This window comes from Pleuronectes platessa, chromosome 7 (genome assembly GCF_947347685.1).
Source record: "Pleuronectes platessa chromosome 7, fPlePla1.1, whole genome shotgun sequence".
In the NCBI taxonomy this organism is placed as follows: Eukaryota; Metazoa; Chordata; class Actinopteri; order Pleuronectiformes; family Pleuronectidae; genus Pleuronectes; species Pleuronectes platessa.
In genome coordinates, this window is record NC_070632.1 from 23,470,107 (window position 1) to 23,497,590 (window position 27,484).

At 41.4% G+C, this 27,484-nt stretch overlaps 2 protein-coding genes across 2 annotated transcripts in view; one reads left to right on the plus strand and one right to left on the minus strand.

Annotated features, from left to right (window-relative positions):
* cacna2d4b (calcium channel, voltage-dependent, alpha 2/delta subunit 4b) overlaps window positions 1–27,484 on the minus strand; it is a 64,088-nt gene that overhangs the window by 19,515 nt on the left and 17,089 nt on the right. The window contains exons 8-27 of the mRNA XM_053427439.1: window positions 25,224–25,374; window positions 25,040–25,114; window positions 24,201–24,290; window positions 23,945–24,058; window positions 22,691–22,769; window positions 22,449–22,582; window positions 22,193–22,210; window positions 21,467–21,544; window positions 21,152–21,232; window positions 20,596–20,670; window positions 20,384–20,470; window positions 19,326–19,397; window positions 18,134–18,195; window positions 17,784–17,851; window positions 17,587–17,632; window positions 17,123–17,220; window positions 16,794–16,884; window positions 15,774–15,866; window positions 15,186–15,307; window positions 14,987–15,055 (exon numbers count right to left, since the gene is read on the minus strand). Coding sequence (XP_053283414.1) covers window positions 14,987–15,055; window positions 15,186–15,307; window positions 15,774–15,866; window positions 16,794–16,884; window positions 17,123–17,220; window positions 17,587–17,632; window positions 17,784–17,851; window positions 18,134–18,195; window positions 19,326–19,397; window positions 20,384–20,470; window positions 20,596–20,670; window positions 21,152–21,232; window positions 21,467–21,544; window positions 22,193–22,210; window positions 22,449–22,582; window positions 22,691–22,769; window positions 23,945–24,058; window positions 24,201–24,290; window positions 25,040–25,114; window positions 25,224–25,374 — 1,703 coding nt within the window. The remainder of the gene's footprint in view (window positions 1–14,986; window positions 15,056–15,185; window positions 15,308–15,773; window positions 15,867–16,793; window positions 16,885–17,122; window positions 17,221–17,586; window positions 17,633–17,783; window positions 17,852–18,133; window positions 18,196–19,325; window positions 19,398–20,383; window positions 20,471–20,595; window positions 20,671–21,151; window positions 21,233–21,466; window positions 21,545–22,192; window positions 22,211–22,448; window positions 22,583–22,690; window positions 22,770–23,944; window positions 24,059–24,200; window positions 24,291–25,039; window positions 25,115–25,223; window positions 25,375–27,484) is intronic.
* LOC128445108 (leucine-rich repeat and transmembrane domain-containing protein 2) lies at window positions 4,223–13,736 on the plus strand. The gene is made up of 4 exons (XM_053427878.1): window positions 4,223–4,552; window positions 10,891–11,016; window positions 11,362–12,045; window positions 12,365–13,736. The coding sequence occupies exons 2-4, from the start codon at window positions 10,932–10,934 to the stop codon at window positions 12,844–12,846; spliced, it is 1,251 nt and encodes a 416-aa protein (XP_053283853.1). The 5' UTR covers window positions 4,223–4,552; window positions 10,891–10,931; the 3' UTR covers window positions 12,847–13,736.

The following is a 27,484-nucleotide window of genomic DNA, read 5'->3' on the forward strand; positions in this document are numbered from 1 at the left end:
ACATTCTCAAATGTTTGGACCGATTACACAACATCGTCACAGCAGTGAACCACAGGCACCAGATGAAACACATTGTCATCTGGGACAATGGGTCATTCCACCGCTCTGCTCTGGTCCAGAACTAGTTTCAACACCATCCACAGTTTACAGTACCATACCTTCCACCATACTCTCCGTCTCTAAACCCAATCAAAGAGTTTTTCTCTGCATGGCGGTGGAGGGTTTATGATCTCCAGCCCCAGGCTCAGGTACCCCTCATTGAAACTGTACTGGATACAGAATGTTCTGCTTGTCTGATATTTGTCGAGCTTACAGTGTTATGCACACTCCTGTAGTAGCATGAAAACTTGGACATGTTTTGTTGTGATTCTCCATGTTGACATGTTGACTGATTTGGGGATATGGAGAGAAATAAATTCAATTTTCATGAGTCTGCAGTATTGGTCTTGTGTAGTGTATGGTGAATTTATTGTATATTTGCACTTTCTCCGAGTACTTCACTTACAGTAGTCTAATCACTGTGAACTGGAATTGCTAAATGTGTTTAAGGTTAGCAACAGCAGTGTGTAACTGGCTAAAGCAGAATTAAGTAATATGAAGCGTGTGTGTTTCATATGGCAAAAAAATATTGTTTTGATAAAAAAGTGTATAGTTTTTACAAGAGTGTTTAGTTTTGCAAAGGATCTGAGGTGTTCTGCTGATTGGGTGTGTGGTTGTGCTGATTGTGTTTAGTGTTTGAAACACCGGGCCCTGTGCAGCCAAATTCAGTGATGCCATTTTCATCGTCAGTATCTTTATAAACTCTCTACACTGACATATCATCACCTATTCATATTCATACCGCTAAGTTGATGTGGTGAAAATTTGTCACGTGTCCAGCAGTGATGGAGCAACTCATGCATTTCATTGGACCAGTGTTTGTGTCCACCTGATCAATCGACATCCTATATTCATTTTCTCCATCACCTTCTGCCGTCCGACAGTGTCTGTCAACCATTTCCTTTTAAGTTGGTAGTGAACAGTAGCTTTTTACAGCCTCTCCTATGAAAACACCTGCTGCAACTGAAGCTGATGCTTCAAGAGCAAAGCAGAACAGTAACGTTTTGATCCTGATGGATAAACAGTGGGCTGATAGTCACTATGAAGCTCTGTAAAGCTGAGCAGAGCTGCAGATTCAGTTGATGATAATCTGCATGTTGCTGCAGACACCTTTCACATTGTTTTTGCATTTCTCATCATTAGGGTTCAAGGGTTCAAAATAGTTAACTTGTCAACATTAAAAGTCAGTTCATGTGTAAGTAGAAAAGGTGAAATGTTATCCATATGAAAGATATCGCTATGTTAAAATAACATAATGTAGCCTGTGGTTCTGGGACAGAATGTACTCATGACTGTGGAAGTATCTTAGTCGAACTCATCACTGAATAAAAACTAAGACAAAGAGCATGACATGTGATTTGTTCTTTAAGGCGAGTTGTGACCTTTGAGTCGCGTAAACCTCTTAAGGCATCACTCTTCTTCAATCCTGTAAAATTGCTGCGGACTCAGTGGTCTGCAGCTTTGCTCTGCTGTTTCATTTCATATCTCAGTTTTTTTCTCCTTTCCTGTCAGCAGTGTTCTCATAGCCGCCCTTCGGCACTGCAGCTGCACTGTCTGTGCTGCAGTCTGTGAGGACACGTCCACTTTGGGGCAATGCACACCTGAGACATTTATTCTCATTCATTCTGTTGAAGTAGGAGCTCGTTTCTGAAACCATTAAAGTTTAATGGTTCAATTTATGACCAGCACCTACAACTCTTTGTAGGCTCAGTTCTCTTTCCATCCATCATGTGATATTTGTATCCATCTCCTCTCTCTGTGATCGTTCACATGTTTATTTTGCTGCCGGTGGACATCTCAGTGTGACTTTCTGATACTTCTCATTGCTGTTGTGTTTCCTAGTTTATTCTGCAGCTAATTTCATCACAGAGATAGTTTTATTATCTGTCAAACTAAAATAATGAAAATTAAGTAATGACAACACAGACACAAACACTTGCTCTTGCCCCGCAGTTTTGGCTCTAGTAATCTTCTCTGTAGATGTGTCAGTTGTTTTGAGGAATCTGATACATGATTTGATTTTTGATAAAAGGTTCAGTGTGTACGATTTAGTGACATCTAGAGGTATAGTGAGGGGTATTCAGTGCAGCTGAATACCACACATGACAGAAAACCTGTGGTAGCCTTCAAGTGTCATAAAAGGTTTGGGATACTGTAAAAACCATGGCAGCCTCCGTAGAGAGGACCTGCTCCTGATGTAAATATAGTATTTAAGTATAAAGGGCCCATTCTATGGTAAAGAAAACAACGATTCGTACAATTTAGGGGGCAATCTACAGTGAAAACATCACTAGGATTATTATTATAGATCAACTTCACTTAAATCTAAGACACTGAACCTTAAAGTAACACTCAAATCAGCTAAGACCCATATATATATATATCATATATATATATATATATATATATATAAGATTATTTAAAAAAATTGATGGACTAAAAGAATGGAGGGAAAAATGAAATCAGTACAGTCATTAACAACAAAGGGAACAATCACATTACTTAGTTGGAAACCTCTACATGATGAAATGTTCCCTGATTTTGCAATAAGAACAAAGTTAAGGGTGAGAGCTGAAAATAAAAGTTAAGTCAAAGTGATATTGATGGTTGCAGAGGATTAAATCAAGTTTTGGATTATTGGAGCCGTTCAAGGTGGCTGTTGCTCAGGTGGGAGAGTAAAGCGGATCGTCCGCTGACAAAAGTTTGGTGGTTCAATCCCAGTCTTCCTCATCCCGCTCGCTAAGGTGTCCTTGGGCAAGATATTGAACCACTGACAGCAGTGTGATAGAGAAAGTGCTGCAAATAGATAGGCAATATGAATGTGTGTCAATACACACCATTTACCATTCTGTCTGTCTTCAGTTTGTACTGCTTAATATGCTGCAAATCAAATATAATCTAGTCTCTACTTTAATTTAGCTTCTTTAAATTCAGGTTTAGAGTCAATCGATATTTTACCTTTTGTCAATAAGTGTTATGTAAAACATAAAATAATTAGCACTGGGTAGAAGTGTGTGTGTCTTCGCATGTGTGTGTGAGTTTGTGTGTGATTATGTGTACCTAAAGCCTCATATATTTTAGAACTACTGAAAACACACCAGTGAGTTACAATGGGTGACATGTTTCCTCATCACCATCAACAAACGCACACTGTTCTTCATTTTGACTCAGTATGACACACAACTGTCCTGCTGCCCCAAACACTCCCCCAGAGGACCAAATGTGGATTTATCCGCCACTGAAAATAGTCCCAGACAAATGCACCTTTTTCTTCTGTTCAAGGAAAATCTAAATAAAAACTATAGCGTGCAGCTGTTTAAGAAACCATTGAGCCCATCAGGCCCTGGAGAGTGGGAGTAAACATGTGAATGTCACCATCTATTGGTGATGTCAAGAGAAATTAGTAAAAAGTGTGGACCGATAGGTGCAGCTGTGCAGACTGCTATAGGACAACACACAGCGTTCTCTAACTAACCTTAGAATTCAGATATTGTTTTCAGGGTGAACACCACCTCTCACCCGATGTCAGCTAGGATTTCCTGACCCTCAAAGAATAAGTGGCAGAGAAAATAGAAAAAAAAAACAAACTGTGAACATGTTTGGAAGCTGCTGTGGTACACTCTTACCACAAGGTGGCATCATATTTCGTGAGGGTACATATGCTCCCCCCTGGTAACTATCTTTTTTTAAAAATATTTATCTATTCTTAGTTTCTTTAATTTCATACAGGTTTTCTTTTCAAATTCAAATCCGCTTAGTTGCCAACTACAAAAAGAGTATGACAGAGTCCTCCTCATACAAAGTGCACCACTCTCGCTTCATTCATTCAGAGCTCAGCCTGCAGCTGCAGCACACACTGCTGTTACTATTTCTGTCAAACTGCTATAATGCACACGCTGAACAAAACACACACACAAGCACGCACGGACCCACACAAATACACACACACACACACACACACCATTAGCAGCAGCTCAGCAGCAGCATGTGGCTGCTCCAGCTCTTCTCTCTCCCTCTCTATCTCGCTCGCTGTCTCTCTATCTCAAACATACACAGAGGCTCTCTCTCTCAGTCGGTGGCTGGATGTGTGTTGGACAGAGCTCCGAGGCAGGAAGAAGAGGCTGAGAGCGGCGCCGTGGAGGAGGAGGAGGAGGAGGACAACAATGATGAGTGGCATTTGATCGGAATTATAACTCCAGTACAGCCTCTGGTTTCTGGGTTAAAGGAGCTTCCTGATTCTGGTTTTAATGAGGAACTGAGCTCCATGTGTTTAAAAGACTAGACCACTTTCTGTCCTTGAAGAGTCCAGTGCAGCTCGGGCTCAGATTCAGATTCTGGTTTTTGAAGAGAAAGCTTTGGTTTTTAAACTGAATCTGGAATTTTTCCTTTTTCCTCTGAACGCTGCAGATGCAGTTTCTCTGCTCTTTCTCAGTTTGAAGCAGCAGAACAGATGGTGAGCAGTCTGTGTCTGTGTCTGTGTGTGTGTGTGTTTGTGTGTGTGTGTGTGTGTGTGTGTAGCTACTGTATATACAGTGAAATGTGTCTTTGAAAGTGGCAGTGACTGTGTCCATGTGCACGCAAACTACATGGCCAGACGTAAGTGGACAACCTGTCTTCACACTTTAATGTACTTTTTGTGTCTGGTTGTTTAACATGGCTAAAGCTCCTTAGTCAACAGTGAACAGCACACTACACCTGTAGCTAATGATTCTTCTCAGTATTCAAATAATCTGTGAATAACATGCACTATTTAAAAAAGCTCTGTCAGTTGTTGGCTCGCAGCAAGAAGGATTCTGTGTGTTCTGTCTGTGCCTGTGTGGGTTTTCTCTGGGTGCTCCAACTTCAACCCACAGTCCAAAGACATGCAACTTAATTGGCAACTTTGACTGGCCCATAGGTGTAAATGTGAGGGATCAACTGGTAAAATGGCCAGGGTGTGCCCTCCCTCTTGCCTTAATGCCAAATGGCTCCCACAACCCTCAAGGGTCAAGCAGCATAGTTTTAATGAATAGCCAATCAAAATTGTTGTCTATTTGTAGCAGTAATGTACCCCCCCCCCCCCCCCCCCCCAAACAGTTTTCACAGTTTGGTGTAAGAAGAATTGCACAGACATGATCAATAACCTCAACACTATCCAACACCTATGAACTGAACAGTGACTGTGAGTTACACCATTTAACATTACCACTGGATCACTTGTGTATGAGTAGGAGGAAGTCCCTACAGCAGGATGAACGGCTCGTGACTGAAACTAGAAGTTTGACCATCGCATATTGTCCTCACAGCTTTGGCCATGTAGAGAACAACTCTGTGCCTGTGCGTTTAATGAAGAGAGAGTCTGAAGGCATGTGGGAGTAAGCTTGAGTGTGTGAGTTTGGCGTGCAGTCAGTGTGTGTGTTTGTGTGTGTGTGTGTGTGTGTGCCCTAATTGTTTACATGCACGTCCTGCCTCAGTGGGGATGCTGCAGTGTGTTTGTGCTCTCCGCCTCTTGGACCAGGCGCTCGGCTGCCGCGTTTTTGGGATGTTGAGAGGATAAATGTAGCCACAGGAGCCATTAAGCACCTAGCGGGATGCCATGTTAGAGCCCAGGAAAGTGGAGCGATGCACTGCAGAAGAGGCAGGGAACATCATAGCGGCAGGACCTCAGTGACAAACTCCATACAGCAGAATAGATTTTTATCCAGATAAATAAACCTGCACTTTTGCTCATAAAGAGGTGGCCATTGTGCGGCTTTTTGTGAAGTTAGTTTGAATCCCCGGACTGTCACTGAAAATGCTTCAAAAAGACAAAATCCGTAGCATTAGCAATATTTTCGAGATGATTCGGAGGGAATCTTTTGAAGTCTGAAATAAACGCATCCTTTTTCATCACTTGCTATACGCGCATGCTATGATGTTCCCCGGTGGGGGGGGGGGTAACCATTCACGCCTAGTCAGTTAAGTGTCTCCAATCAACCAAATCCCAATCTACATGTCTTTAAACTCTTGAGGAAAGTAATAACACACAAACTAATGTACAGTTCACTGTTTACCGCTTGTACTTTGAAAGTGCTTTAAATGAAAACCTCTACGAAACAGCAGATGTGCGGTGATGGTACAACAGTAAAAACAGAAAAAAGAGTGTGGCGAGGGGGGTGGGTTTCGCTGGGACCACTTGTTCCGATACCATCTGTCCAACTCAGGGATTGAAACCACATTTTTTAATCTGTGACCTGCCGATGCTGCGCGGGCGGCGTCTAATCTGGTTGATGGTGCATTTGAAAAAAATGTCTGCTTCCAACTAGTCTTGCACATGACATCCATGCTGAAGATGACGATGAGAAGATAACAAAAAAGAAAAACTCTAAACTGGGGCTGTCCTCAAGATCAACCATATACTACTATTTCTTGTAGTATATGTGCCCACCCCAAGTAGGAGATCAACGTGAATCCCACATCAGTATTATTTGTTACAAGTTAGTTTTATGTGAAGTTAGTGCCTCATCCAGTTCGTCAGTCATTTATACTAGATTAGACTAATATAGTCTAAAGGCCAACTTCAACTCAGTCTTTGAATTGGTAGCTGCATGCACTAAACTTTGGCTTTCTGTTCACCTCCCTAGAAATCTGACATGTTGTGGGGATGCAGAGTGCAACACTGTGATTGGCCGACTTGTTATTATGTCACATCCATGTCTCTTATCTTTAGACAAGCAAACAACACGCATTCAGCCTCTGTCAGTGTAATGGTGTTATACACCTCATCTTCTATTATCTCTATCCTGTGCTACAGTAATTTTTGTTCAAGTGTCTGTTTCAGTCACCATGGTTTGAAGTGTATCCACAGTGGCTGGAAGCACATTGCCAACTAGCAGTTGACAGTGAAAAGTAACCCTGTTAGTTTTTTTTTTTTTTTTTTTTTATCTCTGCCTTGTTAGGAGAACTAGAGTGCGGTGAAAGGCGTAATTATACGCACAACACAGCATATAGGCCCCATGCCTATAGGTTACATATTCTGAGGTAATCATACCTGGAAGTCACACCAGTTAATCTCCTCAATATGAAATTCTGAAAGATTATTCAGTCCCTTTTCTGAGAGTTAATTTTCTGCAGGGCAGCACAACCCACTACAAGACAGAAAACCCTTTTTGGGGATGACCAACTACAGAAAAACATTAATTTAGACTAAGAAACTGAATCTCCTGTAGCTACAATTGAAGTCAAGATACAAGATACATTTATTTATCCCAAACACATGCATAGACACACTCATGCAAAAAAAAGGAAAATTTGTCCTCTGCTTTTAACCCATCTGGTGCAGGACACACAGAGCAGTTGGCAGCCATGTACTGCGCCCAGGGAGCAGATGTTGAGGGAGTAAGGTGCCTTGCTCAGGGGCACTAGACAGGGTAGGGAGAATCCTCTTGGATTTTTTAGTGTTGTCCATCCAGGTTCGTATTTTGTTGTTATTCCGTCCAGGTACGTTTTTTGTTGTTATTCCGTGGAGTCGAACCAGAGACCTTCCAGTTTGATGTCTTCCCAATTTTCTGCCCATAGTCCAAGTTTTTCTGCCACTAGTCCACCACCTCTCCCAGAAGATGGGAAAGAGTGGGGATTGAACCCGGGACCTTTTTTGTTGGAGAACGACCACTCTACCGACTAGGCCACACCGCCTGCTCTAAAAACCTTGCCCTATAGTTGCGAGCCTTGCCTTAGGATAAGAGCATCACTTACACTCACAAGTCAAAAGAAAGAGATGCCAAGTAGGACAAGTAGGAGGGGTCTCTCAAAGAGACACATCAATGTAGAGAGAAATCGTGCTGAGCAGCACAGTAGCACTTTTACACTCTGAGATGCAATCTTGCATTTGTTTGTCTCCATGTCTGCTTTCCCCTGAGCTCCAGTGTCTTTTGTCTCAACACAGTTGAAGCCCTCAATCCCCAAAACAAATGCTAAATGTACCAACAAAATACTAAAACAGATTACCCTTATAAAGCTTGAAGACTTTAAGTCACCGATAAACCTGCTGGGTAAAGTTTGAGTTTAGGTGAAGCTGACATCCCCGACCTACACCCAGCAGCCTCAGCGCTCTCAGTTTTGTCCTTAGACGTCACAAGTCCAAAGAAAGAAACGCAAAGTGGGGTGGAGTAGAGGACACTCTCAAAGAGTCGAATGAATGAGGAGATGTTGAATAGCAGAAAAGCCGCCAGGAGCAACTCTTGATAAACACAGGATGACATACCGACCCCTTCTTTTGCCTTTGCGTGTTGGAGTGTGTGTAGGCAAGCAGCGCTTTGTGTGTGGAGTGTTTCGCGGGTGGACAATTTTGTGCACTAATCCAAAAGTAAAAAGTCTCTAGATGAAGACATCGTGGGGACGTTACGTTTTTTTTATTCAGCTCCATCAGCAGGATTTATGTGGAGCAAGATCGTGCTTTTTCTATAAATCCTTTCTCCTCATTCCACAATGTGTAGCATGACTGACTGCCATCTGTCGTTACGACCATTAAACAGTGTAAAAGGTCAAGTCATCTCCTCCATGAGATGCTCTAAGGTCTGACACAGGCCCCGCTCATCCTCTTACAGGATTTTTTTTCATGGTGCATTAGTTTCAAGCTTCATGCTGAACCTGAAACCTACCAATAAGTTGTGACCCATTTGTTATCACTTCATCATTAATAATTACAATATGAACCCTTGAGTTATCGACAAACAAAACACGTAATCTTGTTGAGATAAACATCTCACTTACTAGAGAAACCAGTTTCTCAGAGGAAGAAAACGTAGAAAACAATCATCTCTAAAAATCTATTTGAATTGGTCCAATGACATTTGGGTCCGTTGTATTTAATTAATCTAGGATCAGAGAAAATTGTATCTAAATGGTGTATACGCCAGTGTGAAGCAAATCTTTTATGTGAGTTGAACTGTGTTGAGACATTAGTTATTTTTAAGGATATTGTTTTTCTGGTGAGAACGCTCCTCAAATGAGCATCAGCATTTACAGTGCATCACTATTTATCCTCTGAACACATGTAGGGGGGTTATTTGTGAAAATCTCCGGGGAACTATGTGACATTTTAATTTCTTCTCTCCTGTGTGATGTCGGATTGGCCCCTCTCCACATTATCCCCCTGCTCCACCTGCATTATAATTTCTCCTGCTCTGTTATGCCATTTGAGGCCGGAAGGCACTTTCCTGCCTCACGCAGTCCTCAGCAGAGTGACTGGCATTTTTGTGCCAACTTAACAACAGAAGGACCTGCAACAAAAGAAAGACCCCGAGGCGGTGTTTCTCTGGCTCTTTAGAGCAGCTATACAGAGGGATGATGGAGTGACAGCACTTCTCTTTTTTTTCCTTCAGCATTATCTCTCATGTGCAATTGCCTCTGCATGTCGACGTGGCTGAAACTACCAAAGACATTGTGACTAAATTAAAATCTAACGATTCATTAAAAGAAAACAGTGAACCTGTTTTCTTGATAGTATGTGTTAGAACAATGCAGATGCCATACAATAACTGCAGTGTACAGGAACCGTAGGTGGGTGTTAAGAAGACAGAAATTGGCATTGACTTTTCTCCGGTGTTGCAGGAGGAAAACAAGGGTTTATTTGACTTCATCGTGAAGCTCCTCGTGTATTCTCTCTGAGCGAGAGCGACTGAAAAGGACAGAAGAAACAAGCCGTGAATGACAACACAACTCTGTAATAACGATAAACTCTAGATCGGCTCTGCCAGCGACTAAGCTGTTGATGTTTTATAAATCTGTACATTCAACGTACTGCAGTTAATCCCACACATTTAGTTGCACTCTTGCTTGCAGCTCTTGATGAGAGAACTGGTTCGAGTGAAGAAAATCATCAGTTTCAATCGTGGACCAGACCATAAGTCTAAAAGCTCATAGAGGGAACGAGTAAATCTTTAATTTAAGACCAATTCATTGGATGAATGTAAACGCGTGTGGAGCTGAAAGAGAGCAAAGTAAATCAAAACGAAGCTCACAAAGGATCAACGTCTACAGTGGAGAAGAGAAGTGGGAGAAAATCCAGTCGACCAGTTTAGCCGTTTATCTCCTCATAATTTGATATATGGTATTTTTGTATAATGCAGGAGATACAATAATTCATATAATCAATCATTATCATTGCGTAACTAAGCAACACATTTCGTCAACTTGCGGGGTTGTTGTTCCTTTAACGTTTCTCCATCGCAAACCTCAGACACTCCTTATTTCACTGTAGCCTTACGAAGTCCCACGTAGCTATTTATCAGTACAAGCTAAGATAGCTAAGGTAGCTAAGTCAAAGCTGATGATCGTAACCAAGGTTTGGCCACACATCCTTATAGCTGTTTACAAACGTAGCCGCACCATCTGTACGTGTCTAAAGCTGTAGATATCATGTTCTTTGTTTGTTTTATGTGTTGACAGATTTCCTAATCTCTGAGATAAAATTGCATGTGTGATTATTTTCCTAATTGATCAGTTTACATGATTTATCAAGTAAAATAGCCAAGCTACATCTAGTAGCATTAAAGGTGTAATCGAAATTGTTAGCTGCAGAGCTGCATTGCCTCATTAATTCAGTTTTGTGGAGGTTGCAGTTTTTGGGAATGAACACATACGATTAACATAATTTAATTGCATATCATACTGTATCATCAGCCATTATTACTCTTAAACTTTTGTCATCTTTCTATGTTGACAAACACCAATAACCAGTGGAAACTACTCTAAATTTAGCAGCACTTTCTGAAACAGGTCCATTTTCCCTCAAATAACATCCTCTCCTTTCTTTATCTTTTCTGTTGTCAGAAAATTCTCGACAGCCGGATGCCAGACTTTCTGCAACAGACATGAAGAACCTGGACCAGTACGGACGAAGTCACATGGAGACTCACATGGTTGAGGCTAGGCAGAAGATTCCTCCTTCACACAATAGTAATTTAACTTATGTTTAGAGCTGTGAAATACAAACTCTCTTGGTCCAAAAAATAGAGCAATGACTGTATTTTCACGAAGAAAATTGTCTTTTTGTATTGTTTTTTACATAAAGACATCATAGGCAATACAGAGGTAGACAGAGAACCATTCTTATTCATGTTCAGCATTGCTTTACTGTGTTTCCACACTGATTTCCTTATTGTAGTGTTGCAGAGCTGTTGTGATATCGCCACAAGATTATCATTGTAATATTTTATTAAAAATCCTTTGCTGAACTGGAAATAAAAAAAAATGTCTCAGAGTTTTGTAATTGATTTCATGTTTGTCGCTCATGTTTTCCAGTCTATGCAGCGGTGTCCAGCCTGGTGTTGGTTCTACTTGGCCTGTTGGGTTCGGCCCACAGTTGTCCTGGTGTTTGCACCTGCTACGGTAACACCACTGACTGCTCTGCCATCGGCCTCCTCTCTCTGACCCCCATCCTCTCGCTGCTGGACCAGGACTCTCTGGTACTCCGCCTACCCCAGAACAACCTCTCCTCTTTGGGCAAGACAGGGCTGTCCAACCTCAGCAGCCTGGAGCTCCTGGATCTTTCCCAGAACCACCTTTCCTCCCTGCAGCCTGGAGCTTTCTCAAGCTTAAGCAGCCTTCGCTGGCTCAACCTCTCCACTAACTACCTCGGGGAAGCCCTGGTGTCATCTGACCCCAACAATAGCACAGAGGCCACACAGGGTTTGAAAGGAAGCCAGGCTGGTGTGGGCTTGAGCAAGGAGGTTTTCAAGGGGCTGTGGCGGTTGCGAGGTCTCGACCTGTCCTCCAATGGCCTTCTTTGGCTGCCTAAAGGCCTACTGAATGGGTTTCAGAGACTAACCTGGCTGTCCCTTGCCAGAAACCAGTTTGTGGCCCTCGACAGAGTCACCTTTGAGCCCGTGGTGGGTCTGCAGCAGCTCCAGCTGGCAGGAAACCCCTGGGAGTGCGACTGCAAGCTGAGGGACTTCAAGCACTGGATGGAGTGGTTCATTTTTAGGGGTGAGCAGGGCTTTAGCAGACCTCTTCAAATCTTAAATACTCTGAAGTTGATAGTTTTGGCAATCAGCTTACATGGTTTAAGAATGTGCAGGTGAAAATCCCTCTGTATGTCAAGTCTGTTCTTCAAAAGCTGTCTAATCGAAGCAATTAATCTCTGCTCTGTAGGATGGATTTGTATTGAGCAAAGACATCTAACAAAACCGTTTAATAACCTCGACCTCTGTCAACTCCCTTCGTTTTCTGTCTTCCTCCCTCCCACTTCTTCATCTTTACCTTCCTGCTCTTCTCCCTTTCGTTGCCCTTTCCATCTGTTTTGCAGATGGTCAGGTAGATGGCATGCAGTGCAATCTTCCAGGGGATTTGAAGGGCAAGGACATCCGCAGCGTGCCAGCAGAGATGTTCAGCTACTGCCTGAAGAGTCCAACAAAGGAGGGCGGGTCAGGTTATGCCAGCCGGCCTGCCTGCCCACCCGGCCGGATCAGCAGTCATGAGGAATGTGTTCGGCAGCGTTACCGGCCTGTAAGTGTGCGCCGGGCACATGGCACGCAAATTGTTGCAGGAGTGGTTTGCGGTACGGTGTGTGTCATGATGGTGGTTGCGGCGACCTATGGCTGCATCTATGCCTCGCTGATGGCGAGATACCAGAGGGAGATTAAGAGCCGTGGGCAGCCTCTGATGGCCGAGTGTGGAGCTGAGACTGACCTGGAGGATGGACAAATATCCCCCCTGAACTCACCCGAGGAGATACCACCCAAAGAGGGCTGTGGCATTGTGCACGGGTATCGAATCAGCAGCTTTTGAAATAGTTTTCTTTTTCCTGATTATTAATCCTACCTGGACATTTTGCTCCTCTGCTCCGGAAACTCCCATCACTGATGAGACGATGACAGGAGAGAGAAACCCTGCAGCTCTGCAATTGTGCTGAAAATCTGTGGCTGGGACCGATTTCTACACTAATGGACCAGACTAGATTCAGTGAAACGGGAATGTTGCAGCACTTCCTTTAATGTATGGATGCTCTGTGAATTGTTATTCCCAACGCCGCATCTCTCAGCCAGCTCGGAACTCCTCTCAAGCTGCTGTTTTTGCACTTCTGAACCTTATCTTCATCTATGTTTTTGTTTCTTTCTTAGGAGTATGAAACAACAATTTTTGTTTGAACCGTCTCTCTGTATCTGAGTCCGACAAGCACAAGTCCAAAAAGCTCAGTACAAATGTCTGTGAAGCCCTGAAATGAATCCTCAATTAGTTGAGTTTATTTTAATTTGTTAACATCACCCATTTAAAAACTCATTATTTGTACCTCTGTTAGGTGGATACCCTGTGGAACACTTAACTTTACAGTATATCAGAATCCTGCTTCTGTTAAGGAGATTCTGCTCTGAACTTCACCTCTGAGATTAACTGCATCCCAACAGATACTGGAGCAGTACTGCCTCCTAGTGGGAAAACCTTGAGCTACAACAGTTTGGAATCCAGCACACACAAACTCACAAGCTCGATGACTCCAACAGTTGTATTCCCACCACAGCAAATTATGAGACTCTGGCGGAGAATATCTGAGAATGTCCGCCCACATATATGCTGTAACTTATGTGTTATTTAGTTTGTCCATATTTTCTGTGATAGTTCAGATTTAACTCAAGGACTGTTAATGAAGCTGAAGATAATAAACTCTATATTTAACTAAATTATGTTTTTATTTCCTTCTTAAAAATGCACAACCACTTGACATGACAACAGAAACCACAAATGGTTAAGAAATGTTTTTTTCCAAACAATGGAGAGTCGAGGAAAAAACCTGCAGACATCGTCTTATGACAAATTAAGTGCAGGAAAGTTCATCCACAATCTAGATCTATAAAAAGTCTTCAGACTTTCCAGGCCTGTGAAACTCCACCAACAGTCTCCCCACCACAGCCCCTGAAAAGTTGTGTAAGCAAACAAGATCATCACTCTTTGTTGAAGACAGCATCTTCTGTGTGCTTGAATCTGAATGTTCAAATACTGGGAATCTTTACTTTCTGAAAAAACAGATTCCTACGTATATTATAATATATATATAATGTATATCGATATGGTAAATGGTTTTGAATTTATATAGCGCTTTTCTAGTCTTGATGAAAATGCTTTACAGTAAAGTTTTACAGTCACCCATTCACACAGTGCATCTATAAGCAGCACTTTGTGGTTCTATGAGGGGCAATTTGGGGTTCAGCATCTCCCCCAAGGACACTTCGGCATGAAGATGGGGTAGACTGGGGATCGAACTGCCGACTTTCAGGTTGGAGGACGACCGCTCTACCCCTCAGCCACAGCCGTCCATATGACAACAGTAACGTTCTCATTTGACAGGCTTCAAAACCCATAGCTTTTACTTCAGGTCAATGATCACAATATACAAGATATAACCTGATCCACTACAACAAGAAGTCCAGAAGATACCCCAACCACCTCATTGGACGCCTTGTGATGGGAAGAAGCAGCCGCTCTAGTACAAACTACCTCTGGAGCTCCTTAGCCTCTCTGTAAGGCTCAGCCCAGACCCTCTGGAGGAAACTCATTTTGGATTCTTGTATCTACAATCTCATCCACAACTCAGAACTCGAGACAAAAGATGATTGTCAGAGGATTGAAAGATTTGCCTTGTGGCTCAGCTCCCTCTTCACCACAACTTTGTTAGTTTAGAGGTAAATATCTTACAGCCGACTATCCCGTGCAGAAACATTTTACAATGAGGCAAGAGAAAAACTTGAGTAAATTCAAGATCTTTGTTATATCTTAAAGGCTGTTGTTTATAAGGAATCTAATCTTGGTCCCTTATTGGACTTTGAGAACAGAATGCAAGTGAATGCCTAAACCTGTTTGAGACGTCCCACAGATGAAGAAAGAACCAAAGCTGTTCCTCAGTTGGAATCAGAGCTGCAGCAGTGACACTCACCTCCTGCCATGGCCGTCTTCCCTTCAGATGACACCGTCACTGATGTCGTCGCTATGACATACTTCACCCCTGTCAGGAGGGAACATTCAACAGAAGATTAGTTGATTAGAGAAATTTGATTAGGCAATATTTGATGGTCTCATAAAAAATAAAAATAAATTGTCAAAATAGAAATAAATACTGACGGTAAGAGACAGACCTTTGTCGTTGACAGGGTAGAAGAAGAAGCTTCCAGGAGTGTTTTCCACGGCCAGACGGTACCACAGAGGGAAGTGGTCAATGGTGAACAGGTTATCTTTATCAGCTGCAGTCAAGAACTTTCTGTGGGGTGAAAGATCATCTTCTTTTAACTTTGAAAGCAACGCTACTGAAATGTGATGGATTAAAGGCTGCACTGAGTAACTGGCTGTACAAATATCATTTCTGTAATCCCATTGTGTACCTTCAACCACAAAAAGGGTTTAAAGGTAGAAAACGCGAGCTTATCTTCAAGTAATTGTTGACCTCAATAATATCAAAGACCAGTTTAAGTCTAACAGGTGCATAGAACAGTTCCCAGCTATAAGAGTCCTGGCTGGGATGTCCCAGTGGCCTACTGGTTTAGGACACAGACCATGACACCAGCTGCAGACTAGCATTTGATTTCCTTAATGTGAAGCAGAAAGACACATCAACTATTGTTCCTGCACGATAATAATAATAACATACAATAACAGTTCAAAGGGATAGTAAGGTGCTGTTTGTATTTGTCCAACGTGCTGTTTAGTTTTGAACAGTTTGAACTTACTTTGCCGATCTGGTCTCCACTCCTGCATATCTCATGAGCCTCATCAGGCCAGAGCGAGTACCGAGGAAGGCCGTCTCAATCCCCGGCTCCACCCTGCAGAGCCCAAACACAAGTGGAGGATGAAGCTTCAATCAATCAATCAACCAACCAATCAATCAATCAGTCAGTCAATCAATCAATCAATCAATCAATCAATCACCAAATCAATCAATCAATCAATCAATCAATCAACAAATCAATCAATCAATCAATCAAATTCACACATCACAGTTTGTCTCATTGGACTTAACACAGTGCAACATTATTTTCCCTTAACCCTCATCAACAATAAATAAAAACTACCAAAAGAAACCATTTTTAACTCAGGGAAAAACATAGAACCATAGAAACCTCAGAGGACCACATGTGACTGACCATCTTCCATTTAAGTATTATGGACTGAACCTTAGATGCAGCAGACATAGTTTGGATCATCCTGAATTCGGCCCTTCAACACTTAAAACGTAATTATGATAAAAACTGATTTAAATTGATTTAAACATGAGGCTGTAATCTAACAAAATGTGGAAGTAGTGAAGAGTTGGAAAACGATGTAAATGCTATAATACAAAGGTCATTTTTAGAGCTCAACAAATGTATTATCATTTTGAATAGAAAATAGTTGATTGTGTAAACAATGTGTATTCCAAAGAGAAACTGTCCCATTAAATTGGCTCTATGTACGTTTTTTTCTCTTGCTACAATGCTAGCGTTACAATGAACAGCTGTTTACTGATCCGTCTAACAGAAAATACACAAATTAAGCTTCAAACCTTATTTCTTTACTCAACAGGAGCTGTCTCCAGTGCTGGAAAGCAACATTATTGTTTACTACTGTTTTCTTGTCTTGTGAAACAAACTATGGCTGAAGAAGCTCTTGGTAAGAGAGCATCATCGCCACTCGCTCCCCACAATGTTCGTAGAGAAAATGTACATAGAGCACCTTTAAAGCTTCAGAGGATGTTACATATATTGTGTCACCTGTCGTTGAGCATCAGTGCGTTCCAGTAGGCCTCCATTGGAGCTGTGACCACAGCGTCAAACAGCAGCTGCTGCAGCAACAGCTCGTCACCTACACAACAAACAGCTTCGGTCAAATAACGGTGTAACAGTCAAAGAAATTGGGGCAGAACTTCCAAAGTTCTCTCAAAAGACATTTTCTTTACTTTCCTACTCCAAGGAGAGAAATCTCAGAAATACTACCTAAAATTTTCAAAAGGAGTTTCTCTCTACAGGAAAGTACAGGGAATAAAAATTCTTGGTAACCTATGAAACAAATATTTTAAGCCTTTAATATTCAAAAAACCTACACTCAAGCTCGGGCTCCAACCCCAGCAGGTAACGTATGGCGACTTGCAGCTGTGAGTATTTTCTGTGAGCGGGGTCGATGTCAGTCTCACAGTAAGTCCTGAGGGAAAAGGTTTATTAAATCAAGATAAACTCATAAACACACACAGACCCATTAAGAAACGTTTTAGTTGAAACAAAGTGTTGGTAAAAAAGAAATAAAAGAGTAAAACAAATGGATATATTAGAATAATGGCATGAATCTACTTTTAGAGACATAAATTATCCTGACTTTTATCTTTTACCTTTTTACTCATCTCCTTTCATTTCTACATGATTTAAGTTGTGTGATAAGTTTTATTTACTGCTGCTCTCATTTGCTCATCACTGTCACAAATAAACTGACGTAAAGTTAAACTGCTGCATCTGGATGAAATCTGTTGCATCAGTTCATGTTTCACAGTCGTGTTTCAGGTGTCGGACGTACCACTCGGAGGCAATAGTCAGGTCTGGGGAGGTGAGGTCATGCAGCCCTGCAAAGGATTGTAAAAAGACTACACTCAGTTCAGTAATTCAAGTAAATCAAGAGCAATTCTACTGAATAAGTAACGTTTATTTTCGATCAAACTCAACATTCAAAAGTAGGAACGCTTTTCATGTTTGGGAATTGTGGGAAAATCATACCTTCCTCAACAGACACGTTTCCGAAAAACATCAGGCTTCCGTGACCTTTCGTCAGCACCATGCCGAAGCTGCAGAGACACAGGGAGCAGGTGAGTTGTAATTGCTGCTTTCTCGTGGTCACATCACACAGATAGAGCTGCATGTGTCCACAACGTCAGGAGGAAACAGTTAGACCCGAACTGACTTTTCAACGGTCAGGATTCTCACTGATGTTGATATAGGACAGCGACAATAAATGATCACAATATAAAAGCAAAAAACATTTTATGAAAAGGTCTGGTGCTGACCAACTCAAATAAACAGACAGCATGTTTAAAGCAGTGTTACTTAAGAAATTCAAGCTGATTTACCTGAAAGGTGTTTCATCAATGTTTGTGTAGAAGTATTCATTGACGATATACAGAGGTCTTTTCTGAAGAGAAGAGAAACGTCAGTAGAGTCAGTGCCTCTCATTCACTGTCACTGTGGACTTTTGAACGGTTCATCCACTCATCACCTCTTCCCCCCAAAAAACTAAAAATACACCAGCTGCACCTCTAGATTCTCCTTCTGAGGAACCAGGTCAAAATCGGTCATGTATGTTCATTTCTCAAACATGATGATGGTAATGTTAGCATTTTAATGTTCACACCTATGGGCTTCTTTAGAGGTCCAGTGTGTAAGATTTAGGTCAAAAGTATCTATTGGTAGAAATTGAATGTATCATAATCCTGTTGATGTTTTCACTGGTTTGTAATTAATCATCTAAATTGTTGGAAGTGTTTTTGTCTTACCCTAGAATGGGCCCTTTATATTTAAATACTTTATATTTACATCAGGGGAGGGTCCTCTCTACGGAGACCGCCATATTTTTTACTGTAACCCAGACTAGACAAACTAAACACCTTTTCAGTTTTTATGACAACTGAAGGTTAACACAGTTTCTCTTATATGTTTGGAAGGGGAGGGTGAGGTGAGGGGTATTCAGCTGCAACATGAAACTTCACCACTAGATGTCACTGAATTCTATACACTGAACCTTTAAGTAGTGTGATAAGCAGATATGATATTAATGGTAAGCCTGAGCATTTGTGGTTCACTTGTAGACATGTAACATATGAAAACACCACTATCAGCTGCCAATGACATGAAGGCCAATCAGAGTATCTTATGCAGGTTTCAGCCGCCTGCAATAACAGGCACATTACTGTCAACTACAATTCTGCTTCCCTCTTTTTCTAACTTTCTAGGTCGGAAGAATCATCATATTCCAGTAAAAGTGAAGTGCACAAAATTCCTCAATGTTCAGCTGACATAGTTGGTGTGTTTCTGAATGCTAGGATGTCCCACTACAAAGTCAAATATAATTGTGGCTAAACAGCTGTCAACCACATACTGAAGGGTATGGGACAGTTTCATTTTGGGGATAATTGAATTTGTATCATCCAACCTAATAAAATCCAGACTCTGATTCAAACAAAACAAACACTTGTTAGAAAATCATTCTGGGTGTTATATAAAAAATCATTCATTCAACACTGTAAGAAGGGATGGCTTCCTCACCCCTTTGTCCACAGATGCTCTGGTGCTGAGGCTCATGCTGCCGGTCTCTCCTTTCACCATGGCTGTTCTCAGCTGAAAGGACAAGAAGAGCCAAATCACTTTCTTGCTCTGCATATTTTTATTGATTGCTTGGATTGGTTTGTTGTACTGGTGCTTCTATTCCTATGACTTGAATTCATACAGACTCAACTTGTGAAGTTATTGAGCGCTACAAAAAATGCAAAAAAAATGTTATCTTCACAAAGGAGGTCATGTTTTCATTTGCGTTTGTTAGTTAGCAGGATTACAAAAAAACTACTGGGGCGGCTTACAACAAAACCTGGCAGAAGGATGCAGTATGTGCCAGGGAATAACCAATCTTTATGTGATTTTTGGATTAGGGGGCAGATGGCTTTCTTTATTATTATGAGGTAGTGGCTTTATAGGTTTGTGCTAATTGGTGCAGATACAAATAAAAATGTGAATTTAAATATGGCTCGATAGGGGGAGTGTGTGGCCTTGGTGGAGATATGCACTCTATGAGTAGCATTCTAGTTTGAAAATGCATTTGTAAATGACCCCAGTTGGGTCAGGGTTTCAGGTTGTTATTCGTCCATCCCGCAACCATCACAACTGACTGGATCTTAACCCTAACAATGGGAATGTGAAAGGTCAACAAACTTGATATAATCTCTATACTGAGTTCACTTTTGCAAAACTTATTATCAACATGTAGCTCAGCACAACAGTTCTTGTAATAAAAAATGCATACTTATACACTCATACTAGCATAGTTGAGTATATACACATATGTACACACAAGTATGCCAACATGAAGTGCACTGTGGATACCTGGATGCTGGACTCAAAACATTCAAAAAGTTGATTGACACCTCTCACTTTGAAAAAGGGAACTCGGGATAGAGAAATGTGAGTTGGAACTTGTATAACAACAGCAAACACAAGTGTAACATGCTTGTAACATATTTTAAAAACTTTATTTGAGTCACTCCTCCACATTTTGTTATTTGATAATCATATAGTTGTGTTTGTGTATGAGTGTGTGTCTGTGTGTTTACCAATTCATCTGTATCCTCCCACTCCACCTCAGACATATCCACACTGTTGTAGTTGGGCTTTGGCTTCAGTTTCTTTCCATCTTTATACTGCAGGACAGAGTGAGATACTCAATAACTGCCCTCAATGTACCCTTCAGGACATCTGCTACACTGCAACACTCTAAACATTGATCTTGTGAATCAGAGTGGGCTAAATTTGAGGCAGAACTCACCAGAGGTCGAAGGTCGGGGTGTGCCAAGATGTAACCGTTGTTGGTGAGGAGGAAGGCGTAGCCATGTGCTCCCAGCTGAGGCAGAGGCAGGAAAACAGAGAACAAATAACAAATATGCGCTCCCGTCACTGATTAAAACCCTAAACGTCATCTCTGTTCCTCAAAGTTACATTATTTGTGGCCTTAAAATGTCTTGATGTGATTTTACATATTGTAAATGGCGACTCCTCTAATACTCTGATACTGTGAGACGTCGGAGGTTTGCTTTGGAAAGCTGAGAAAAAAAACACTCAGGATCGAGCTGTCTGAATCTTTTTCTTTTGAGACATTGACATTTCTGAGGTAGAAATATTAAGCCATTGTGTTTACTGATTCAATTGCTTGTGTATTGTAACATCATATATCTAAAAACAAAACAGCACAAAGGCATGTTAACTTTGGTCTTAAAAGTTTTTACATTTCGTAAATCTGACAGTGGCTAGAATCAGAGGAGTTTCCGAAATAATGTAGATTCCAAGAACCAGTATCATTGAGAGCTCAACAGGACTGAGCTCACCATGTATCGGGGCGCCAGCTTCATCACCTCCATCAGTGGGATGTCTGTGCCCACAACACCCAGCAGGATCCCGTGGGACAACTGGTGAGACAGGTCAAAGGGTTATGGCTCAGCACTATTACACTTCTTCATAATAAAGGGTTAAGGTTAAGGGTGAGGTCTGAGGTCGATCTGATGTGCATAAAAAAAGACAAAGGACCTCTGAGATTCAACAGCTCAGAGGTCCTTTGTCTTTTTTTATGAAACAGCTTTTACCAGCAACAGTTACAGTTACTGAGACACACAGTAAGTGTCCTTCAGTCTTTGGACACTGACCGTCTCCTTCTTCTTGCTGAACACCGGCATTGCCACAGACGTCATCAGCAGTAGACTCTGAGCCTTGGTGGTGAAGAGCTGAGACAGGGACATTTTTAATACACAGTATTATTATCAAATCATTAAAAACAAAGACCTACAGGTTCAAGATCACTGATGTATCAATGAAAACATTTCTAAAGACTTTGTGTGACTATGACAGGATTAACAGTGCTGGGCGGTACAGGGATTCTACAATCTGATGTGACACAGTCACATGCTCTTTGTTTATGAGGCTTAAATTGATTTCTTTTGTTTTGTATTTATTCAGGTCAGAGGGTTTAGGGTGGACTCTGGGCTAAAGTTTCAAGTTGTTGTCTATTAGTCTTGTTTGGTAGTTAGAATTTCATGCTTCATTATTTATGTTGAACAGTAAAAAGTTAGCATTAAAATTATATTCTTCTTTGTCTATAGAGATATACAATACTTATGTTTATGGCAACACTATAGGCAACTACTGCTGCTCTGTGGTGAAACTCCAGATGGCGATATAGGGCTGCTGCACCCTGTAATGAACTTACTACAGTCACTACAATCTAGAGCTGAGGATCATGACACCTCTGAAAGTCAAATAACATAAAAAATATGTTTTGGATTTGGTTCATTTTCAAGATATTTTGTATTTTATTTTTTCAGCACAAACGAAAAAACTGTCTCTTTATCCAAAACTACAGCTTCTTTTTTTACCTCCTTCGTGCTGGGAAGCTGCCGGATCAATGGAATGGAAGGCCCAGAGGATCATGGGAGAATGAGGTGAGACACAAGGAGGAAACAGACACAGAGATGAAAGTGAAGTGATAATGAAGATGCGGACCACCATACAGTATGATGGAATAAAGGAGCAGTTCAAAAGGAAATGAGTTGAGATTTGACATCATTTGTTATCTCTGAAATGAATCGTGAACTGATTGTTCAAGCTCTCTGATTGGCTGCTCTGGCATACCACAGTGTCCATATAGGCTTCTGTCCAGATGATGTCATGGTCGTGGTTGATGACCATCGGTCGGCTGAGCACGTGCAGGTACTCCATGACGTTCTCCTGCACGTCTGCAAGTGTGGAGACGTGGGTGTAGTAACCTGAGAACACATAAAACAAAACAGTGGTGAACACACGCACAAACACACACACAGAAAAACACACACACACACGCTCACTCACACACACAGACACACACAGCTGCTGACCTTTATTGTTGCAGGCGATCCACTTGGTGTTCTGAGCAAAGGTCATCTCTCTGCCGATCAGGTAGGTGAAGACTCGCACCTGAGCAGAGAAACACACCAGTTCACACTCTGCTATGTGTCCTGGATCTTTTCAACATCTTTGTGAGCTACATATTTTTGACCTGTTGCTTCCTACCACACTTAAGGCCATGACCCATAAATATCCGAGTAGCGATATCTATGAGCGACACAAAAATGTCCAAAAGCTGAATCTGGTGTATAACTAAAAGAAAATGTCTCGATTTATTTTGGTTTGATACATTCTTTTTGTTACAGAAATACTCCACCTGCAGTGGAGCCATTCACACTCGGATTGGGGGGATAGAGGCTGCATGTCTGACTGAGCCACTTGTTGAACCGCTTGCACGGTTAATCTGTCATTGAGTCAGATCTTTGCTGGCATTCATTGAAACAAAATAGTTCCGTACAGCTGCCCTGTAAGTCTGCATCTTAGCATGAAAATCCACAGACGGAAACAGCTGCAGGCTGAAAAGTGGAGCCACTTTCACGTGCACTATTATATGACGACAGTGTTTTTAAATAAATTCCGAGCTGGGTGATGTGATGCTCTGGCTGATTTGGTCCATGCTCTTTGACTCTGAGCATGTCTTGCAATATTTTTCCGTGTTATTTTGAGCAATTGATTTAAGTTTCATGAACTTTCTGGCCTTACTTAACTAAGCTTAAAAAAGCTGCTAATGTCATAATTCATGGGACTAATACGTTTGCAGCCACCTTTTGTGAGGTGGTATATAAAGCTGTTGAGGCACAGGAAGAATGTACACCAGCTTCTCCCCATCGCTTGCTTTAAACAGGGGCCAATGCGCACAAACAACTTATAATGAGATTCACTGGACAAAGATTGTTGCTCCAAAGGACGACATGATTCCTACCATATGATCATAAATTATTTCTATCGATAAAGATACCTCACAAAATAACATTTTAAGTATGATGACATCCATTTCTCACTTTATTGTATTGTCTTCCTCACATCCCTTATGATATGACATCATATGATGGGGACTAATTCGCTGATCAATATAACTCTTGATTGTCTCTCTTGCTCTTCTATTTGTGGATATAAAAGTGTTTATGGACCATGTTAAAGTTGATGACAATGACTTTGACCTTCAAAGTCAATCATGGACACCCCCCCGCCCTCCCTATTGGGAACAGTTCTCAGTTTTAAGGGCTCTGCCGACATTTCCTCACCCTGCGTTCAGGCCAGTTAAACTCCTCAAAGACGGACTCAAAGTCCTCCATGGCTCCGTCTGTGATCAGCATGATGGCCTGGTTGCACATGCTGCCCTGGCCGTTCACCCTCACCTGCACACAAACACACATGTAGAGATACAGACCAACAACTTGTATCTGCTTGATGTCAGGCTGGATTATACCTGCTTCACTTAGGATGGAAACTCTTCATTCATTTATACTTGAATGTACTTTTGTCACACAGGACACAAACCTCATTGAGAATTTTGAAGGCTTCCTTCATGGCATTCTTGATCTTTGCTTCTCCTTTAACGTGCAGCTCATCCACCAGCAGCTTAAAGTGCTGAGAGAAAGAGAGAAAGAAAGATGTTCTCTCTTCAAGCCTACCAGCCAAGTGCACAGATCATTCTGATTTATTTGCAAATGCTCAGAAATATAAGTTTTAAAATGTATATGAACTATTTGATGTCCCCCATATAATGATTTAGACACTGCACACATGTAACACACAACATTATGTCCACAAGCCCCTTAACCCATCCATGACGACCACATCTCAACCTAAAACCACGTTTAAATGCACATGTCTGTTAATAAATAAAAAAACATAACAATGTCACTCTATGGTTATGAGGAGACTCAATTACATAATGCATTCCCTAGCCCCTTACCCTTACATTAACCATCATTACTAAATGTCTAACCCTAACCTAAACCCTAACCCTAAAACCAAGTCTTCAACCCTTAAACGGCCCATTGGATTTATGAGGACCTGCCAAAATGTTAAATGTCCTCACAATGATGATATTCAACCAAAATTAGCCCTCTTAATGTTAGACAGACATGGACACACACACACACACACACACACACACACACACACACACAGAATGATTGTGTGGTTTCTGATGTCACTCCAGGAAGGAGTCCAAGATGTTAATGCAAAGATGAGGGTATTCCTCTGAGTGTGTGTGTGTGTGTGTGTGTGTGTGTGTGTGTGTGTGTGTGTGTGTGTGTGTGTGTGTGTGTGTGCTGGCAGCTAAGACGCCTCCCCAGCTCTTTAAGCTTCCATGGAGCAGATAATAGTCTTACCTCTCTGTTATCCAAGTCAGCCTGGACCAGAGTTCCTCTGAAGCACGGCTCCACATAACGGACATAGTCAGTGTACTGCAGACAGCAAGACACACACACACACACACACACATCTTGATGATTACAGGCAGGTGTATGAATAACATAATACTTGGAGAAATATCCTATATAGTGTATGCCTCACAGCAATGACGTTGACAAAGTCGTTCTCTCCCAGAGTGTCCAGGATGGTGTTGATAGTGTGTTTGGCGATAGTCATCTTCAGCCCCTTCATGCTGCCGCTGATGTCCACCATGATGATGATATCCTTCGGAGATGTGGCTGCCTGGATGTACCTGTGCACAGGACAACAAGGGAACTTCGGTCATTATTTCCTCGTATTACATGTCAGTATTTATTAGTAAATCTAAGATAATGCTTAGATTGTTGTGGGTCATAGAGGGTCAATCTGCAGTGTGATATCAAGGTGCATTAATTTAGTGTTGGATGAACTGGGGAAAGTCAGGATTGTTGTTGACGTCATAAACACAGGGCTGAGAAAGTCAATGTTTGAAACTTGAATTGCATCATCAAATTTACACTGAAATCAATGAACTGGAATTCAATATTCTTAACAGAGGTTTTTTCGCTCAAAGATGAAATACTGCAGCAACGTTTGGACCAGTGACACAGTATCTTCACTTCAATTTAACACTAACACACAAACCAGTTTAGCTGTGGTGAGATTCATATCACCTAAAAGGAAATAACCAAGAATTAGGCCAGTGTATTAAAGAATTAATGAATGGATTTGATGCTATTTTGGTGTTTCTAGAAAGCCGACGTGGTGCAGCTGGGTTGTGACCCTGTTGGAGCTCTTAAAAATATTACAATACTTACATTTATTTCGAAATTTTAATCTCAATATTTCTTACACTTAGTTTAATTGTAAATCCAATGAAGAACACTAGAAACAATGAAGAAATGTGCGACTGTTGTTTTGACTTTCGTTTGTTTGCAGCTGTTGATGTATTTATTTCAGGACCAATTCTGAATATATATTCAGAAATAGGAACATTTGACCTAAGTCCATGGGGGAGGCTTTGTGATTACAAAATGCTCCTTTCTGTTTATTTCATCAGAATGATGTTTAGAGAAAAGCTGTTTCACTTCACTGTTTACAAATGCAAACAAACCTTTAACAGTCACTATGTCTCAAAGCATGTCACTGAGTTTCAGTTTCTCTGTCCCACAGACGCATGTATCAGGCTTTGGCAGCTCAGCAGCAGTAATGCTGCGTGACGAGGCGTTCAGGGACATATGCAGCTCTCTGGTATTATTTAGAAATGCATGAACAGTCGCATATGTGGGCAGCGCTGACCTGGCTAAGGAGCAGCTTATCGTCTTTTCCAGGGGATCAGGGCTCCGGCTAGCCGCTGCTCAGCCGACACACAACCAGCGGGACCACCGCCTCAGACTGAGTGAAACTAGGTGTTAAACAGGGGTTTTAAAGGTCTTGTGTCAGTGAGTCTTTTGTTATGGGAAATACATACAGGATGGAGAACGTAAAATCTTTGCTTTCCAACACAGTATTTGAGCATTAAACCTGGTCTAGTAAAGTCCTCCATGCCTCTTTCATTGACTCTACTCGGAGCAGACTGATTGATTGACTCACTTTTTTTCAGAGAGAAACTGAAACAAACAAAGAACATGGAAACTTGTATTTCAAAGAGAAAAACACTTAACTTAACACTCAAACTGATACTAGTTCAATTGAAGTGGTAGAGGTTGGCTGAAGGCAGCATAATACACTATAGATAACTATTGTAGAATCTGTGAAAGGATACATTTGACCCTATCTAGTGACTTCGGGCCTCTTTTATGGATGGAGTCTATTTGCCTGTTGAGCTGCTGAGTTGACTCACCTTTATTAACAGGCTCAATTTAGCAACCCATCTGTCCCACTGCTTACAGCAGATAAGCATTTAATATAATCCATATCAGTAAACAGAGTTAATTCAGTTGGTTTGAATGGGTCATCAGCTAAGCTGAAATCTCTGCCAGCTCTGTGTATCTCCAGCAGAACTCAAACTGGGAGACTTTCTGGAGTGTGTGAATGGGTGTGATCTCTTTATGATTACTCTTTTCAAGTTTCAACATGGCTACTTTATTTGTCAGTCCCCATACCATAAACCATCAAAATTTAATATTGTTTATCTCAGGAAAGCTTGGGGTTGTTTCTGGAGCTATCTCTAAAGACTGTCAACGCTGCTTCCTTTAACCATAACCTCCACTCCATACTAAAAAACTAAACTCAAACTAAAATGATTTCTCTCCACATAAGCTTTTAGGATCTATATCAGTTTTAAGCCCCAACCACGATAATGCAAATATGTATGTAATGTTCTTCACTGGTAGCTGAGGCTAATGCCAGTTGTTTTTTCTAGATGGGGTACATGTAATAGA